The sequence below is a fragment of the Sminthopsis crassicaudata genome, chromosome 2 (assembly GCF_048593235.1).
Source record: "Sminthopsis crassicaudata isolate SCR6 chromosome 2, ASM4859323v1, whole genome shotgun sequence".
NCBI lineage: Eukaryota > Metazoa > Chordata > Mammalia > Dasyuromorphia > Dasyuridae > Sminthopsis > Sminthopsis crassicaudata.
The window spans coordinates 320,327,782-320,346,639 of NC_133618.1; the positions used below are offsets into that span (position 1 = coordinate 320,327,782).

Here is an 18,858-nt window from a genome sequence, read left to right on the forward strand (position 1 = left end):
TGAGACTAGATTGTAACTCAGGTTCAAATCTAACACCATCCATCTAACCATCAAATCTAACACCATCCATTGTGCCACCTGGCTATTTTTGTATGCTTTTCTATCTAAGGATGCTTGGGAAAGGGTGGAGAGAGGGTGGTTTTGTTCAGAGGAAGCAGATGTGCTTAGGATATATCGGAGTCAGAGAACTCCATGATAAGATACAAATCATTGATTTATTGTTTTGTTCATGGTCTAGATTTAAGAAAGTGAGGCAGAAAATGGTAAAATGCAGATCAAATTTTAAAATGCATTATGTTGAAAAAGTTTTTCCTTGGAAAGCCAGATGTTAAAACATTTGCCAACATACACCTGCATGTACTTGTGTGTTGTCATGGGAACTGGAGAGATAGAGAAACTTGAGGGGGAGGGGCAGGAGACAAGAGGTTGATGTGAGCATGTAGCAAACTTATCTGGGAAGAGGGAGAGTAACCTGGAGATCTATCTATGATAGAAACCAGGATCTGGATAGAATGAGGTAAGTTTTAGAAAAGGGGAAGTTGGTGCTGAGTGATGATGGCACTAAAAATAATTATAGTTTAGCAAAAATGTACCTAAATATATGAATGGATCTGTGATCGCTATGATTTATATTCAATACACCCATGCCTGTGCCCACCCTGTGAGACTCTTGACCAAATCCTTTTATAAATTCACCACAGGAGGTTCAACTAATATGATGGAGTATGTACTCACAGACCATTTTAAGACTGGAGTCTATTCCCTAAATTAACTTGTGATCCCTTGTTTAAACAACATTGTACTAAGTTCTAAGCAAATGAATTAGAAATTAACTTTTGGAACACAATGGATTTATAAAGTAGGGTCTTTGTATACTTACCAATCATCATCAGCTAAAAATCTTAGGGCTTCTGTAAGTGCTAGTTCTGGTTTAGAAAAAGGTCTTAGTTCAGAAGGATCCATTATTTCTGGACTATGAGTGACAGATGGGATTCTTTCTTTGTATTGTGGCCTGGCCCCAGGAGACACTTCACCTATGAATGCAAACATTAAATAATCACAGACCAGATTGCCAAGTTCACTCAATACTGAAATACATGGTATTTTCATCTAATTTTATTTTCATTAGTCACAGAAAGCCAATTTTATTAACATTAATTTTAAACAAAATTGTGTAATTAAGTCAACAATAATAATGAGGAAGATGAGGATGATAGCTGACATTTATATAGAACCAGGCACTACACCAAGTACTTTACAATTATCTAAGTTGATCCTTACAGCTCTGGAAGGTAATGCAATTATTACCCTCATTTTGCAGATGAGAAAATTGAAATGAAGTTAAGTAACTTGCCTAGGGTCATGAAGCAAATGTGTGAGGCTGGATTTAAACTAATTCTTCCTAACTCCAGTCTTGGCATTTTATCCATTTTGCCATCTAGTTGCCTCTGTAGGACAAAAATAATTTGAATCTTCATTTCTTATGAACTTAAACCTATTTAGAAAATAGAGAAAACTTTATGTCTTTGACATTTCAGATGCTATTATATATTGTTTTGTTTTGTTCTTTTTAGGTACTGGTCATGTTATATAAAAGTTTGGCTTCACTTCATTCATTCACTCATTTATTGGCTTCACTTTTAAAATTGAAGATATTTATAAAATGACAGGATGAAGTCATAGTTCTTCCTGTAAGAAATATTCTGGGAATGGGAAATAAATAGATATAAGAAATTTGAAAACAAATCACACCCAGCTTATAATCCATTTTAATAATTCATAGGCTCATTGTATCTGGGACAGTCAGGTGGTGTACTGGACAGAGCACTGGACTGATTTCCCCAAGTTCAAATCTGACTTCAGACACTTAATAGCTCTGTGACCCTGAGCAAGTCATTTAACCCTGTCTGCATCAGTTTTGTCATCTGTAAAATGAGGTGATAGAAGAAATGGCAAATCATTCCAATATTTTTGTCAAGAAATTGTCCCAACCCATGGGGTCATAAAGATTTGGACATGACTGAAAAACAAAAACAAATAACAATAACATCTGTATATACTTAAAGCAAACTAATAATTTATTTGTCTCTAGATTTTGCAGTCTGTCAAGACTGATACTACTGATGGCAACTTTAATAATCCAAAGTCCAAGAGTGTTCAACATCAACTAGCATTTATTGAGAGCACATCATTTTTAAAGCCTAGTTGGGCCTAGTGAGAACATAAAGAGGTATAAGAAAATTGTAGTCCTTGAACAGCTTGCAGTTTAATCAGAGAGAACAAATATATAACTTGAATTCCCCCCTTCGTATCCTTAATCTTTAATCTGATTACTGTAGTTATATATTAGAATAATCTATTGGAGCAAGAAAAATGTATTTATTATTCTGGTATATTTTGAAATGAGAAATAAGTATTTTGATTAGGGAGTTACTATGCATGAATCTTAATGTTTAAAAAAATCAGATTAAAATTTTATTTTGTTATTTCAAGGATCAGTGAGCTTTAATGTTTCTACTTTCACTGAAACAAACTATAACACCTCTATCCCTCAGGAGGCAATCTTTAAGGTTATATGACCCAAAAAAAAAAAAAAAAGTATTGCCTGGTGGCCAATGCTCTGATTTCATCTTGGACATCTATTATGAGGTTTCTTAGACCCACCACCAGGGTTTTATAGATAACCCAGGATTACTTCCATAACAGCATGATGAGAAGATAGATAATAAAATATACTACACACTAAAACAATATAAATGTAATTTAATCTTTCTTTTATTAATAAGATAACCACTGAAAAAGGTTTACATGTAATAAATATAAACCTCTAGGTACTGTCACAATCAGGTAAGTCTAATGTAAGAGTTAATAGTTCTTACCGATCCTGGTTTAAAAACAAAAAAACCACAACAAATAGCTATTCCCTAAGAAAAGCTGGTAAACTGCTAGAATTAATCATGTAACATAATGAACTTTGAGTTCCTTCAAAGTCCCTACTATTTTCTGACTTTTTTTTTATTAATCTTCCCTCCGCCCCCTCACCCCCTGCATAACACAATACCTGCATATAATAAGTGCCTAATAAATGTGTAATTACTCTGACTCTAACTAACTGACTATAAATCCAGGCAACTCTAGAAATCTTATCCCTTCTTTATTTTCAAGGGAGAAAAAACCCTAACATTTTACAACATAAAAAAGTGTAAACAAAATATATCAGCTATGGGGAAATAAAACTGGATAGGCTAATAAGGGATTATTTAATTATAGTATCATTTTTACTTTCATTTCCAAATCTTAAATAGTAAAATAGTTCTGCCATGATACAGAAAACTATGTGTAGAAAAATCACATAACAGAAGTTTGAACCTTTCAAATTTTATTTGTAACACTAAGACTAAGAGCAGTCGACATTATCATTTGCTAACACTTTTGATTAAGGCACAGAATCTTAATCAGGCCTCATAACTAACACACATAATATACTCATTTATTTTTAACTTTATAAGTTCTTTAAGTTTATGAAAAAATCTATTCCATACCGCTCTCTAATAAAATTATGAGAGCAATCTGACTAGTTAGTTCTTCTGCATAAAAGAATCTTGTTAGCATAATCAGTAAAATATTTTCAATATTTAAAAATTATAAACAATTACTTTACCTGACTCTGAAAAAAGAAAAGATGGTGATCTTTTTAAATAGGATACTCCTTTTGATGAAGGGCTGAAGGTTACATTTTCTAAAGATAAACCTGATATCACCACCTCATCTCCAAAAATACTCAAGTCTAGAAAAGAAGAAAAAATAAACCCCGAAATTTAGATGAAGATAGTCTGTTAATTTTTAATAAAAGCCTTACATTGAACCAAGCAATTATTTTCTTTTTTACTACAGGGATTCAACACTTGTTCTATATATCAAATTAAAAAATTTCTCTGGTACTGACCAATGTAATATTATAATTCTGATCATGTCAAAGAGTAAAATGAAAAATTTTATATTACATCAGCTAGGATAATATTAATACAAACACAACAGTAGCCCTATACCCAATCCATAACTTTATTTGAACTAACTTCGTTGACATTCTTCAGCTTCAGTATGCTTATTGCGTTCTCAGTGGATTATGTTCCTTTTTTATCATGATCTTAATACTTCAAAAGCGTTCATTTATGAGTTATTTCTTTTTCTTCCTTTCTCTTCTGGTCTCATCTTGTCATAAGTGGATTTTGAAATGGAAGCTTTAATCTGCATTAAAAATTGAAAAATTTGAAGATAACAGTTTAAATAATTACTAATTTTTTTTTTACTCTTACACCCTGCACATATCCATCTATAATCTGTAACAAAGTCTATTCAACATAAAATAAATAATTAATGCCCATGTGTGGTTAAAAAATTGATTAAATTTCTTTTTTTTCACCTTACTAGTATTTTATTTTTCTAATTAAATGTAAAGATCAGTTTTCACCACTTTTGTAAGATTTTAAGTTTCAAATATTTTTCTCTCTTCATCATCTCCCCCTTCACCAAGCAGCAAGCAATAGGTTATACAAGTACAATCAAAATGATTAAATTTCAATACTGGCATCTAAGTGTAGGAAAAAATAACAAGTTGAGGTATGAAATGTCTCAAGCTTTTTGAAAAGTGATATGGCGTTATAAAGTACAGAGTTATGATACTCAGCAGTCCTGCTAGACTGACATTCTAAGGACACATTAATGTTGATTGGGTTAAAAAACTTATTTACAAAAAACATTTGTAGGAATAATAAATATAATGGCAGAAAAAATTACAAATTAACTTGAGTGTATAAAAACTGGGGAGAAACCGCATAATACCTATAAATAGATCTAATCTAATAAATCATTCTATAGTCTTGGTGACTCTAGGTCCTTAAAGGAGATAGCAAATGACAACAGAAAGAGAACTCTAGCAAATTCTCCTAGGCTAGAATGACTCTGGGTATGAAGCTATCACAGACCTGTAATTGTTTTCAAAATGCTGATTTTCCTACATTTGGAGATTTATTACTAGCAAGCTGACTCTAAATTATAATAATGAACAATAAAATGAAAAACACAAAATGGCTTTCAGGCCTTTGTGGGCTTTCTTGGTTTTTGGCAGTGATAGTGACAGACTGACAAAAAAAATTAAGAAAAAAAAAGAGGCCAAGTGTACTAAGATGAACATTTTCAGGCTGCCTATGAACATTAAACTTAGGCAGATCCTCTATTGGAGTTGGTTTTATTGCACTTGCAAACCAACAGAATCAATGGGATAACCTTGTGTTGCAGTACTGATGATAAGCACTAGTTAAAAAGATAAACATGAAGATAATTGTAGCTTAGACACCAACTGTATGGGGAATAGTGAAGTAGAGGATAAGTTGCTTCAAATTAAACTAATAAGTTCTTTAATACTTAATGATATCAATAAAATGAGAGAATATAAAGATACAAGAAAATATAATTCTATAATAAGAAATGAGAAAGGCCAAAGTCTAATAAAGTATAAAAAGTTTTACTCCTACACAATAAGAATATTTTTTAAAGAAGTGATTTTAAAGAGATCAAACATGGCAAATATAAAATACTTAAAGAATTGATAGAAATTCACTGGTTATGCACGTAGGAGTCATTTTTGCATCAAATGTCTATGTAAAATAAGACTACTGACTTGTAAAGCAAAGACTTAAAAAATGCCAAATTAAAGAAGAATAAGAACTAGAAGTTATGGCACCACAATATATGGAAGACTGTGCTAAATTCTGGGGATACAAAGACAAACATTCTAACTGGGAAATCAATACATATATGTAGAATATACATGAAGAGAATATAAGATGGAAAAAAGGGTACTAGTAGATGAGGTTATAAGAAAAAGCTTCTAGAGCCTAAGTAAAAAGAATGTATGTGAGGAGGAAGAGGTTCTAGATATGGAAGACAGTCAATGAAAAGGCAAGGAGATTCCAGATACTCTTTGTATGTGGAACTTCAAATAGACCAGTAGGGAGTAATATGAGAAAAGAATAAAAAGATAAAAAGGGACCAGGTTGTGAAGAACTTTTAATGGCAGATGAGTTTATTTTTTATTTTAGAGATGATAGGCAACTACTAAAGTTTACTAAGGGATGATAACTTTTGATGACTGTCTGGAGGATGTATTGGAGTAGGGAAAAACTTGGGGAAAAACTTAGAAGGCCCATTGCAAACATTCAGGCAAGAGGCAATCAAGATTTGAAATAAACTGTGTAAGCAGAGAAAAGGGGATGTATATAAGAACTGTAGTAAAGAAAGAAATGACAAAATTTGGTAGATATAGAAATTGTTGAATGAGAACGAGCAACTGAAGTCAATACTGAGGTGGTGAATTTGAATGAATGAAAGGATGGTGGTGTCCTCAACAAAAAAAAAGTTTAGAAAAGGGATGAGTTTAAGGTGAATAACAATGCATTGTTTTGGACATATAGAATTTATAAAGCATATGAGACATCCATTATGAAATACCCAACTGCTACTTTGTGATGCAGGATTGGAACTCAGTATGGATGAGGACTACATACTATATCTGATATAGTATGTACCATAAAGAAAAGATAATTAAACCAAATAGAGCTGATGAGGTTACTAAAGGAAATAATATACAAAGAAAAGAGAAGATGTCCCAGAATAGAATACTGAGGCAGTATTCTATTGGATGATGAAATACCAAAAGAAAGAAGAGAAGTAGACAGATGGGGGGGGAGGGGGTGGTGAGGGGCGGGGGTGGAGAAGGAGGAGGAGGAAAGTTTATCCAAGTGTCAACAGTGTCAAATGTAACAGAGAAGTCAAAAAGGTTAAGAATAAAGTAAGGCCATTAGAATTGGTAGGTCATAGTTAATTTTGAGAAATTTGAGTTGAGAAAGTTTCAGTTGAATAATAAGGTTGGAAATCTGATTACTGAAGGTTTATTCAGAAAAGAGTGAGTGAAAAGAAAATGAAAGCATTAAGTGTGTTTCCTAAGGAATTTGGTTGAGAAAAAGAGGGGAGATAAGATGCTACATAATGGGGATGGAATGTCAAGATCTAGTGAGGGTTTCTTAAGATTAGAGAATACAGATATTTCATGGGCAAACATCACAGAAGAAACTAATAGAGAGAATGAAGACTAGAAAGAATAAGAAACCAATTGAAATACATTTATCCTGACCTATTGAAATTCAGATGTCAGAAAATGGGAAGTGAGTAATAGAACAGAACCTTGGCATCTCTCAAGGAATTTATGATAAACAGCCACAACTAGAAGGCCCACTAAATCCTAGAACTACCTTCAGTAGCAAGCACTTAATGACTGTGCCATATAGGGAGATATAGCGGCCAAGTGTATCAAGTAACTCAGTAAGCATTACTAAAGTAACTTTACTGTTACTTTAATCAAAGCATATTCACAGTTTTAAAGTCCATAAATCAATGATTCAAAATTTAGACTTTAAAAAGATAATATAGCCTTACATCTTTTTCATTTTCAACATCCAGATATGGTAGACTGTTCTGCTGGACTGCTCTTCCATAAATCCCTGATGGTGGTTCAATACTTGGTTTAATAGAGAGCGTATCCCCATTTTCCACAGAAGGTATCACTGATTGGTTACTTGTAACTGGAACTGAACTTGAGATTCCAAAAACACCTAAAGTCAATCAACCAGGAAATATTCATTGAATGACTGTGTACAAGGCAGAATGAGAAATACAAAGTTGATCCCTACTTTCAAGAGGTTTATAATTTAGTTGGGAAGTTTAATAAATACATGAAAAGCTAAACAGTGGCATAATACAATAGCATAGGAGATACTGAAGATGGTAGACGATTATATTAAATGAATAATACAGCTTTTTTACTACTTTGCTAAAATTTGCAAATTTAGAAAAGAGATTATGAACTAGATTAGCCTGAGTTGAGTTAATGTTTCAAGATAGGTATGATTTAACAAAGTAGGGGAGAAAAAACAAACAAACAAACAAACAAGATCGGGGCAAGAGAACAATAACACAAACAGGTGCATTTCTAATTAATTTCAACTTTTCAAATTTCAACAATTTTTTTCAAAATCTTTACTGAATAAACACTTGAATTAAATCAAACTCTCCTTTTTGATTTCAAACAGATAAGTTTCCCTATATGTGAATACTATAAAAAGGACTACATAGCTTTGAAATCTTAATACCTTTTCCAACAACTACTACTGAGTCTTCTGATAAGGAATTTGTTGAAGTGAAGTCAAAATTGGAAATTTGCTGTAAATTTGATGACCCTGTAAATCCTAAAAAAATAGGTTTAAAAAGAGAACAAAATTTTTCTACTTGCTTTTTCACCTCAATCACTTATAATGTAACAGCCTTTACACATATATATATATATACTTTTTTTCATACATTCAAATATAATAAAGGGATAACATGTAAAGTGCTAACCTTAAAGGACTATATCAATTTATGCTATTAATGATTATCATCTACATTTCAGTAACAAATGCTTTGTAATTTTTTTAAATATTTGAAGCAGATCAGAAAAGTAAAGTAAAAATACTATATTTATGTCTGGCTAATGGGTTGATTATTTTTGACTGTGATGATTGCTAAATATAGGTAAACTTATGGTCAACTTGGTCAACCAATCAGTTTGATGAATTTATTCCCCCAACTGATAAACTGATTCAAAAAAATTTTGATTGATTATGATCAGGCTTACTACCAGATTATCTGTGCTAATGGGAAGAACTAGGATGAAATCTGAAAATTATTTATATTTGGTTTTGGAATTTAACATAACATTTATCAAATTAGAATTACTCTACTATTTGTTTTTTTACTTTGGTGAGTACAAAAATTAGTTTATATTTTTATTACATATATGAATTGATTAGCAAAAGAAGAGTCTAAATAAATCACACAATGGAAGAGATAAGCCAACATGGGATTAAAAACCTGGGAAATACATACAGATAATCAAAAATTAGTTATAATTAACAACTGACAACTTACAGTAAGGAAAAAAATAACAGCCATCCCCAGGGTATGAATCATTGAGTTTTTAAATAATTTTTTTCATAGAAGTAGGCTATTAGTTCTCCTTTTTTTCATTTATGTATTCTTTGCAGTATAGTCTTTGCTGTACAAACAGAAACTTAAACTGTCTATTAATCATTAAGCAGAACATAAAAAAGGTTCAAAATAAGTGCCATATAAATGTGCCATATTTACTCATAATTTCCTCCCCTTTCCCCTAATATTTTCATTATATCAATGGAGTTCAAGTGAAAGAACATCTGGGGCCACATCTATCTATCCTCAGCAACCTTCATTAATTTTGTTCCCAGTCATCTCAAAGAAAGAATAAACTAGGGCAAAGTTTCTAGATGTCAAAAGGTAGGCTTAGGGAGATAAGAGAAGAGAAAGGACCAGCTGGTCCTACAAAAAAAAAAAAAAATACAAGTTGATCATATATATGTACGTATGTGTTTATACATATATATATTTTAATAATGTACACACACACATACTGCAATCACTATTTTGTAACTTTAGATTCTTTTTAAAGATGTCCTTGATATTTTTACTTGATTTCACTGGCATGAAAAAAGTTCGGGGGAGAGGGGTGTTAGGGCTAATCAAGTAGAAGGAAAAGCCCATATAGTATATAATTTGTCCTGGGGCCCACACTCCCCCCTTTACTAAAAAACAATGACTCACCCAGAGTTACACAGCAATCAGTAGCAAAATTAACTGGAATCTAAATCTACAGGCAATCCCCGCTTTTTTGCTGCAATGCACTCCTGGAAACCGCATCAGAAAGCAGAATGGCGAAAATGTATTATTTTTTTCATATGCACCATGCAGTCTGGAACTACCCTGTCCACCATTAGGTAGCCTTGATTTGGTATGGAATGCTGAGTTTATGGGGGCAATGGGAGAAGAAGAAAGAGCACCTAAAAGTGAGCTGATCAGGCTGTGAAAAGTGAAATACAGGTACTTTTTAGGCATTGCTAGCTGCGTATAGGTAGATGAAATTTGAGACAGCAAAAAGCAGACCTTGCTTCTAATGGTTTCTTTAGTACTTCACTCCTAAACTAAAGAATGCTGTGAGATTTTCCGATAGATAGGAAACTGCTTTGCAAATGAAGAAGAGTTGATATTTACATTTATAATTTCCTTTCATTTTCCTTTTCAAGTTTGGAGTTTTAATACCTTTGATCTACAAATTAACTTCTTGCATCCTCCCATAGTAAGAAGTGCACTGGTAAATCAACTGCCCCTAAAACCAGGGCCTACCAGAGGCAAGAAGGAAACAAAGGAGCAAGAAAAAAGGGCACAAGGCAGCTACTAAGGAGTGAATTCAATCAAGCCAGATGCTTTAAAAATTCAACCTTTTTCTGTCTAATCAAAAATAAAATTTGTTTTTAATAGGAACTCTTTTATTGGAAAGAAAAGTTCTTTCAATGAAGAAAAAGAACAGTAATATAGGTAGAGATTACAAGAAAGAAAAAAATTTTGGTTTTTCTTTTTTTTTAATTTTTTCTCAAATTCAAAGTACGGGGAAGAAATATTCAAGCAGAGAAAATATATGAGTAAATATGGTAGAAAAAAATTCATTTTATACAAAAGCTAAAGAAAATGGTTGCTATTATGACTAAATAAGACAATTACTAAACTATGCCATAGACTGAGTTTCTTAATTGAAATATAAGCATTTCTTCAGTTCTTTCCTCCCATTCCTTACTTAATTTACCATAAAAACAAATGACATAATAGATTTTCTGGTTAAATTAGTCTCATAAATATTCTCCACGAACTAAATTTTATTTTGCATATGATTAAATTAAAAGGAAAGCTGTTACATTCCAAGCACAAATTTTTACCTATTTTTTGTCATTTTTTGCTAAGATTTCAGCTTATAAAATAGTGGCTTATATGATTACACAATAGTTCCTTGCTATCTCATAGTAATATTATTATAAATTTGAACACAAGACAATTCTAAGTTATAAATATTATTGCTAGCGTCAATAATCCTTGAAAACTGCCCTCCCAACCTACTTCCTACATAGAATTCTAAGGGTAAATATAAGCAGTAAAACTCTTTCTGAAAGCTTGATCAGAATAATGGAGGGATGAAACTCTTGTCTATTATGCTATAAGAATTAAAACATAAAGATATTAATAATAAAGTAAATACTTCAGGTTTTAAGTTTTTACTAACACAATTTCCTTAATTTTTTTTCTTTTTAGCAGTTTTAGTAATAACTTTAAAAGTATTTGTATTTTGTGGGGTATTAATAAAAGAATTCTGTTGGGTAAATTTGGTCTAATAATTCACTTTTATAAGACTGTAGGGAAGTTCACAAACCTTTTGTGTGTTTATAATGCTTTAGGTGTTCTTTATTCTGCAATTTAAAAACACTAGGTGAAACATCTTGCAACTTGTCATCTTCAAAATCACCACAACCATATCCATAGTTCATGCGTTGGCCAATTATGCTCACATTCGATGTAATTCCTGCATGAGTAAATTTAAAGAAAAAGGTAATTCAGTATATTTTAAACAAACCTTCCCCACAAACTAGGACACAATAATCATTTTAAAGATTTTGGTTAATCAAAAAATTTTGATAATAAATATATGAGAAAATGTAATGGCACATATAGTAAAAAATAATTTCAAGAAATTTGTGAATTTAATTTACAAACACCAAATTAAAAAATTGTAGCTGTTAAAAGATATTATATATTTTTAGTTTATAAAAATTATGATAGGTATAAACATAAAGAAAAACCCTCATCAAACCCTAAAATTCATTTTGTCATAAAATTAGAAAATATATTAAGTAGACTTTTCTCACTGAAGTCATATTATATATAATTCAAAATTTCCATTCCAAATCCACTGTTATTTCTTGTTCTCTGATATTTATTAGTGTGAAAATGTGCAACTCAGCCTCTGTATGCCTCAGTTTCCACAACTGTAAAATGGGGATAGTAATACTATCTACCTCTCAGGATTGTTATATCAAATATGATAATATTTGCAGAATTTAAAATACTACATAGATGTAGAGAACTCTGGAGAAGTATAGTTGAAACAAGGTGTTAACTCAATTGGAACTGATGAGATAATGGTTCACATGTATACTTAGTACTTAGTATGGTGATGTAATGATTCTTTGGTTCACACATACTCAGCATACTATAATGATGTGATTGTAATAAGCTATTTAAACTTTGGACAAAGTTAGACTCAGAGGGAGACTGGTTGAAACTGCCAGTCTGCCAGTCTGACCTAGTTTTGATCTTACTGCAGGAGGTAGGAGAGCCACCACGAGGATGGTCAAAGATAGAATGTCTATCTTCCAGTCCTTCTTAGCCCTTTATATACCTTACTGTAATTACATCATTACAGTATATGTGTGAACTAGAAACAGCCCCAGGCAAAAAAAACACTTGGAGCATGATGGCAGTTGATGTTACACCTAAAGAGTCTTTATAAGTTCAGTACTTAAATAGTAGTTAATATTAATTAGTAGTAAGTTAAGGATAAAATATTAAATTAATATTAGGGTAAAATCTAAGTTCTTATATAAACTCATAGATATAAATTTATAGGAAGTCAAATAACCTTAATAAAATTCACTTTAAACAAATTATATATGATTTTTATCAGTCAGAACTAGAAGAATGAAAAGAATATCAGAGTTATGAAGCAGAATTAACAATGGATTTGGAAACCAGAGGATCTACATTGAGTAAGTCATAGTAAATGTTGCTTGATAGTGACAAAGCTGCTCAGAGTCAGGAAAAAAGACCTACATTGAAGTCTTATCCCTATCACCTAATGGAAAACACAAACAAAAACCCCAAAATATAAGTGACATGGAAAACAGGTAATGAAGAGAAAATATAATAGTTTAGGGATTTCCTGAAAACTATGACTAAAAAACAAAGCAAAACAGAAAACCTAGATACCATTCCCCCCCCCCCCCGTAAAGCACAAAAGAAAACCATTCAGATTTATTAGAAACAAAGGACAAAGCGAAATTATAATTTACCGATGTCTTCTTGAAAGAAATTCCAAAATGAAAATTCTCAGGAATAACATAGCCAAAATTCATTGCTTATGAGTTAAAACAAAACACTGTAAGCATTTAGGAATAAAAAATACCAAAGAATGACAGGATTCATGGACAGCTTAGAAACTATAATTATAAAAGTGAAGAGATTTTGAGTAAGATAAGGAAAAATAGATATAAGCTTATGACCAAGAATAATATACTCTGCAAAAGTGAAAGTGATACCATAGGGAGAAAAATAGCTTAATGGAACAGAGGATTATAAAAAGATAAAAGATGAGCAGAAGTTTTAAAATATGAAGAATCTAAATAGGTAAAAATATTTGAAGAATATTTGACTACACATGATGAAACACATTATAATAGAGAGAGAATAAAAAGTACACCTCTAGATCCCTAATTTCTTTCACAGTCACAGAGACAAATATAAGACAGAAGGCTTCAGGAATGTAGTTCATGCCCCTCATTTTGATAGGTTTTAGAAAGGAAATAAAGGGGAGAAGAGAAAGAAGAAAATTATAAAAGAAGGGAGGAAGGAAAGGGGGTAATGAACTATTTTTTATATTTAAGTAGTGTGAAAAAAAGTACAAACGTGGAAATGGAAAAGAAGGTAGAAAAGAACAATCATATGAATCTTACTCTGATATGAACTTATCAGTCAATATGAACTTATTAGGTGCCTACTTATTATGTGCTAGGTACTGTCTAAGTCCTGGGGATATAAAAAAAGCAAAATACAGTACCTACCTCCAAGGAACTTACAATATAATGGATAAGACAACAAATATGTACAAATATACTAATATGTAGGATAAAGAGGAAATAACTAAGGGAGGAAAGGCATTCAGTAAAATTGAGAGATTAGGAAAGGCTTCTTGTAGAAGACAGGATATTAAGTGAATTAGGAAGAGAATTTTGCAACTCTGGGACAGCCAGAGAAAATTTTAGGAGCTGAGAGATGGAGTGTCTTGTCTATATACTGGAAAAAAGACCAATGTCACTGGACTCAATATTAGGGTATAAAAAGACTGGAGGGAGAGGGGAGATTGGTTATAAATAACTCTTAGGTGCCAAATAGAGGATTTTATATTTGATGTTCAAGGCACTGGGGTTTATTGGGGAGCCAGATATGTATGGATCCTTGTTTTAGAAAAATTACTTTGGTAGCTAACTAGGAGAATGATTAGAGGGGGGAGAGACTTGATGCAGGCTGACCCACCAGCCCACTATTGCAATAATTCAGGAGGGTCTGTATTAGAATGGGGGGAGTGCCAGAGAAGAGAAGAGGAGACAGGAGAAATGCTGCAAACATGAAATTGACAGGTTCTAACAATATGTTGGAGAATAGGAGAGAGGCTGAGAGATTGTAAAGAGTTAAGCTAACACTTGACTACTGGGAGAATGAATTTCCCTTGATGGTAACTTCGAATCTAAATGGGACAGGGCTTAAGGGAAAAGACAGAAAATTCAGTCTTGGACATTCTGAGTTTAATGTGTACTGGATATTCAGCTGGAAATTCACAGCTGGAGATGTGAGATTGGAAGCAGCAGAGGTTAGGGGAGGATGTCATCAATGTAGAGAAGGGCATTCAGCATGGACGTTGATGAGATCACTAAGTAAAAGAGTAGGGGATGGAAGAATAAAGGACTTGAAGAATGAGATGTGTGGGACATGGTAAGTGGACATGAAATTGAGGAGTTTGCCTCTAAAAACCTAGGGGGAATCAATTGGGGAATGGCTCAATAAACTGTGGAATGTGTTTATATTGGAATATTATTCATCTATGGGAAATGATAAGCAAGATGCTCTCAAGGAAAAAATCAAAACAAAACCTGGAAAATCCTCTATGTACTCAAGCAAAGTGAAATGTACTATATGCAAAGTAATAGCAATGTGTCTGGGATTACCAGCTGTAAATGACTTTGCTATTCTCAGTAGTACAATCATCCATGACTACTCTGAATGATTTAGGATGAAAAATCCTATCCATCACCCAGAGAAGGAACTTGATTATGTCTGAATACAGATTAAAGTGTTCTCTCTAACTCTCTCTTTTTATTTTAAACATAATCTTTCTTGAGGGTTTGTATTTTCATTAGAGTGGGAGATCTGTTTTCTTTCATAACTTGACATTTATGGAAATGTTTTGCTTAACTTCACATGTGGTTTCTTAATTGTGGGCGGGGACAAGGGAAAGAAACTAGAACTCAAAACATTTTAAAAACAAATATAAAAAATTTGAGGAAAAATATTAAATAAATCAAACATAAAAACCTAGGAAGAATTATCAAGGAAAAGAGGGTAATCAACAGTGTCAAAGGCTGAAGAGAGAATGGGGATTGAAAAAAGATCACAGATTTGGCAATTAGAAGATCATTGGTAACTTTGGAGAGATCCAAGATGATTATAGAAGCCAGTCTTTAAAGAGATAAGAAGAAAATGAAAGCATGGAAAGGGGCCAAGAACTTGAGAGAAGAGGCCAATATAGAATTGAAATGGTTCTACCAAGAGTCAAGATGGAGGAAAGAGAAGAGTGGTTAATGCAGGAGTCACAGCCTAGGAGAGAACTGAATAGTTGAAGATTAAAGGTCATGGTGTAGATGAAGAATTGAGTTTGGGAAGAAAGAAGAAGTGGAAAACAAATAGGTTATGATAAGACAAGGGGATGTCAGAGTTGAGACAAAACTAGTCAAATCTAACAAAAACTTAAAATAAGAAAGAAATCAAATACCTGAATAGAATTTTGGAAAAGATATAATACCTATTAAATGGGAATAGAAAGAAGCATACACATATATGTAAAGTATATAGGGCAACTTTAGGAAAAAAACTGAACTCCTCTTCCAAACAAGCTTACTTTTTTTTTTTTTTTTAAATGAGGACTCCATTTTTTTTTTTTTTTTTAATCTTCAGTTACCCTCAACTCCCACTTCATCCAATCAACTGCTAAGTTTTATCATGAAGGTACAAGAGCCACCTCTTGTGTCCATACTCATCTTTCTTTGCTCCACACATGGCCACTGCCGTACTTATTACTTTATGTAGACTACCTTGACTACAGTAGTTTAATTGGTCTTGCTCCTTCCCAACTTTTTACTCAGATTCATTTTCCATGAAGGGACCAAGCTAATGCACAATAAAGCACTCCATTCCTCAATAACTATAATGAATCCCTATTACTTCTGTCTGGTATTTTAAGCCATTTGCCATTAGTCTCCAGTCTACTTTATCAATCTAATCTCATAGAATTCTCAGTGTGCACTCTACAAATGGGCTTACTGGCTGCCCTCCATATACATTATGTGCCCTGCTTTCAGACTATGGTAGCACAGTAGGCTCTCTTTGCCTATAACACCTCTATTGTCCTGCCATCTCCTGCCACCTTTTGTTCACACTAAGGTGCCACCTACATAAGACTAGTCCTTAATAATTAGTGCTCTCCTTCCCTCAAAAATTATTTTTTATTTGCTGTATTTATTATATAGAAAGGAATATATGTATGTATGTATATGCATATATATGCATATATATATATATATATATATATACACACACACACACAGAGACTCACATACACACATACATACTTTTTCCTTTGCATTTATCATATACATTTGTTTATCAATGGGGTACTGCTTTATGTTCTTCTTTGTACGTATAGTACATAAAACAAAGCTTAATTTGTAGCAGCAATTGATAAAGACTTACTGAACAAAGCTAACCAAGGCTGTTCCAATAATCTAGATGAAAGATGAGGAGGAACTGAATGAGAGGAATAGCTGCATGAGCAGAGACAGATACAGGAAATGCTAGGCAAGGATATGACTTATGAAGTGACTGATCAGGGGAAAACCAAGCATGACTCTAAGCTTTAAAGCCTGGGTTACTGGAAAGAAGTATCCTCAATAGGAGGAGGAAGCTAAGAAAAAGGGCAGGCTTTTTAAGAAAATTTTTTTTAGACATGTTAAATGTAATGGGACATCCTTGTGGAAAGTGCAACAGAAGGCAGCAACCACCTATGGCTGTAGACCTGGATATCTCAGAAGAGAGGTAAGGGATAAATATGTACTTATGAGGAAGAAAAGTCAGGTGGAAAAGCAGAAAGGCTGAGCTGTCATGAAAAACTAGGAAGAATGTATTATCCAGAAGGAGGAGATGTTCAGCAGTGTCAAAAATTGCAGAGGTCAAGATAGAGAAGCATAGAGAAAAGACTGACAAATTAGAGATGTTCGGCAAAAAACAATTGAAAATGAAAGCTGCAAAATTACAAGCAACAAGATTGAAGTCTGAATGCTGATGAAAGGTCACTTTTTAAACTTTATTACTCTTGTTTTTTGGGTCTGTGTTTTCTTTTGCAACATGGCAAATATGGAAAAGTTTTGCATAGTTACGGATTATGTAAACTACATAAAATTGCCTTCTCAAAGAGGGACGAGGAGAGAGAGGCAAACTGGAATTCACAATTTAAAAAAAATCCAAATTTAATGCAATTGAGAAAAAAACAAACATGAAATAAAAAAGACAATAGCTTGGAGGGATGACTAAAGTTAGTGAAAATTTAGGAATGGGAGAGATAGTTTTGTTTATAGGGAACAGGGTATAAAGCCAGAAGCTTAAGAGTGAAAAGATGAATGAAGAAGCAAGCTCCTGGAAGTTACATGAAATGATAGAATCAAAAACATAAGCAGAGAGATGATCTGAAAAGGAAAAAGGCTACCTCTTCTTGAAGATTACATTGAAATTTTATATGTATAAATAAGAAAAGGGGGTTCATGAGAGATAATGTCTATTTTCTTAGTAAAGTATGAAGAAAAGTATATGTAATAAAAAGCTGATGAAGGGAACAGAAGGTTCAGAACACTTGCTGTGGGGTGTGATATGAGGATAATTAGGGAAAAGTAAATGGATTGTCAAATTACCAGCAAGGGATCAATAGAGCTAATAGAAAGTAAATTTAGAGTGGATAATGTGAGTCATGTGCTGAGCTAGAAAATGGAACAAGTATGACTGGGAGAAAAAGAAGAGGAGACTCATAGACAAGAGTCACCCAGGTTCTGGATTACTGTAATCATAGTCAGCTAATAAATATTTATTAACACTTACTATATGCCAGGCACTGTGTTAAGCAGTGGACCTACAAAGAAAAATTTAAAAAAACAAACAGTCCTTGCTTTGAAGGGAATTATATGTATAACAGTGGAGACAACATGCAAACAATTATATACAAATCATCAACAAGATAAATTGGAAATAAGAGTGAAGACACTAGAATTAACCTGGATCTAGAAAGGCTTCCAAAAGATTGGATTTTAGTTAGAACCTAAAGGAAGCCAGGTAAGACAGGAAGTTGAACTGAAGAGAACATTCCAGGCATCTGTGCAGAGCTGGAAGATGATGGAGAATCCTACGCAAAGAAAAACCAGGAGGCCCGTGTTACTGGATTATGTAGGTAGAGATGGGGAGGAAGGAGCATAAAGTGAAAAAAAATTGCAAAAGTGGTGAGGGGAGGGAAGATTATGAAAGGCTTTTAATGTCAAACAAAGGTTTTTATATTTGATCCTGGAGATGACAGGGCATCACTGGAATTTACCAAGTAGGGGAGGTGGGGGTCAGATCTGCACTTTAGGATCACTGTGGCAGCAGATTAAAGGATGGAATGGAGTGGAAAGGACTTCAGGCAGGGAAATCAATCAGAAAGCTGTTGCAATACTCCCAGCGTGAGATGATGAGGATCTATCCTAGAGCAGTGACAGT

At 33.0% G+C, this 18,858-nt stretch overlaps 1 protein-coding gene across 1 annotated transcript in view; it reads right to left on the reverse strand.

The window, feature by feature from the left end:
* Positions 1 to 18,858, reverse strand: part of TOGARAM1 (TOG array regulator of axonemal microtubules 1) — a 92,304-nt gene that overhangs the window by 12,889 nt on the left and 60,557 nt on the right. Inside the window, 8 exon segments of the mRNA XM_074290185.1 lie at positions 881 to 1,034; positions 3,662 to 3,787; positions 4,077 to 4,116; positions 4,119 to 4,205; positions 4,207 to 4,248; positions 7,495 to 7,670; positions 8,208 to 8,303; positions 11,387 to 11,536. Of these exon segments, the coding sequence (XP_074146286.1) occupies positions 881 to 1,034; positions 3,662 to 3,787; positions 4,077 to 4,116; positions 4,119 to 4,205; positions 4,207 to 4,248; positions 7,495 to 7,670; positions 8,208 to 8,303; positions 11,387 to 11,536 (871 nt within the window).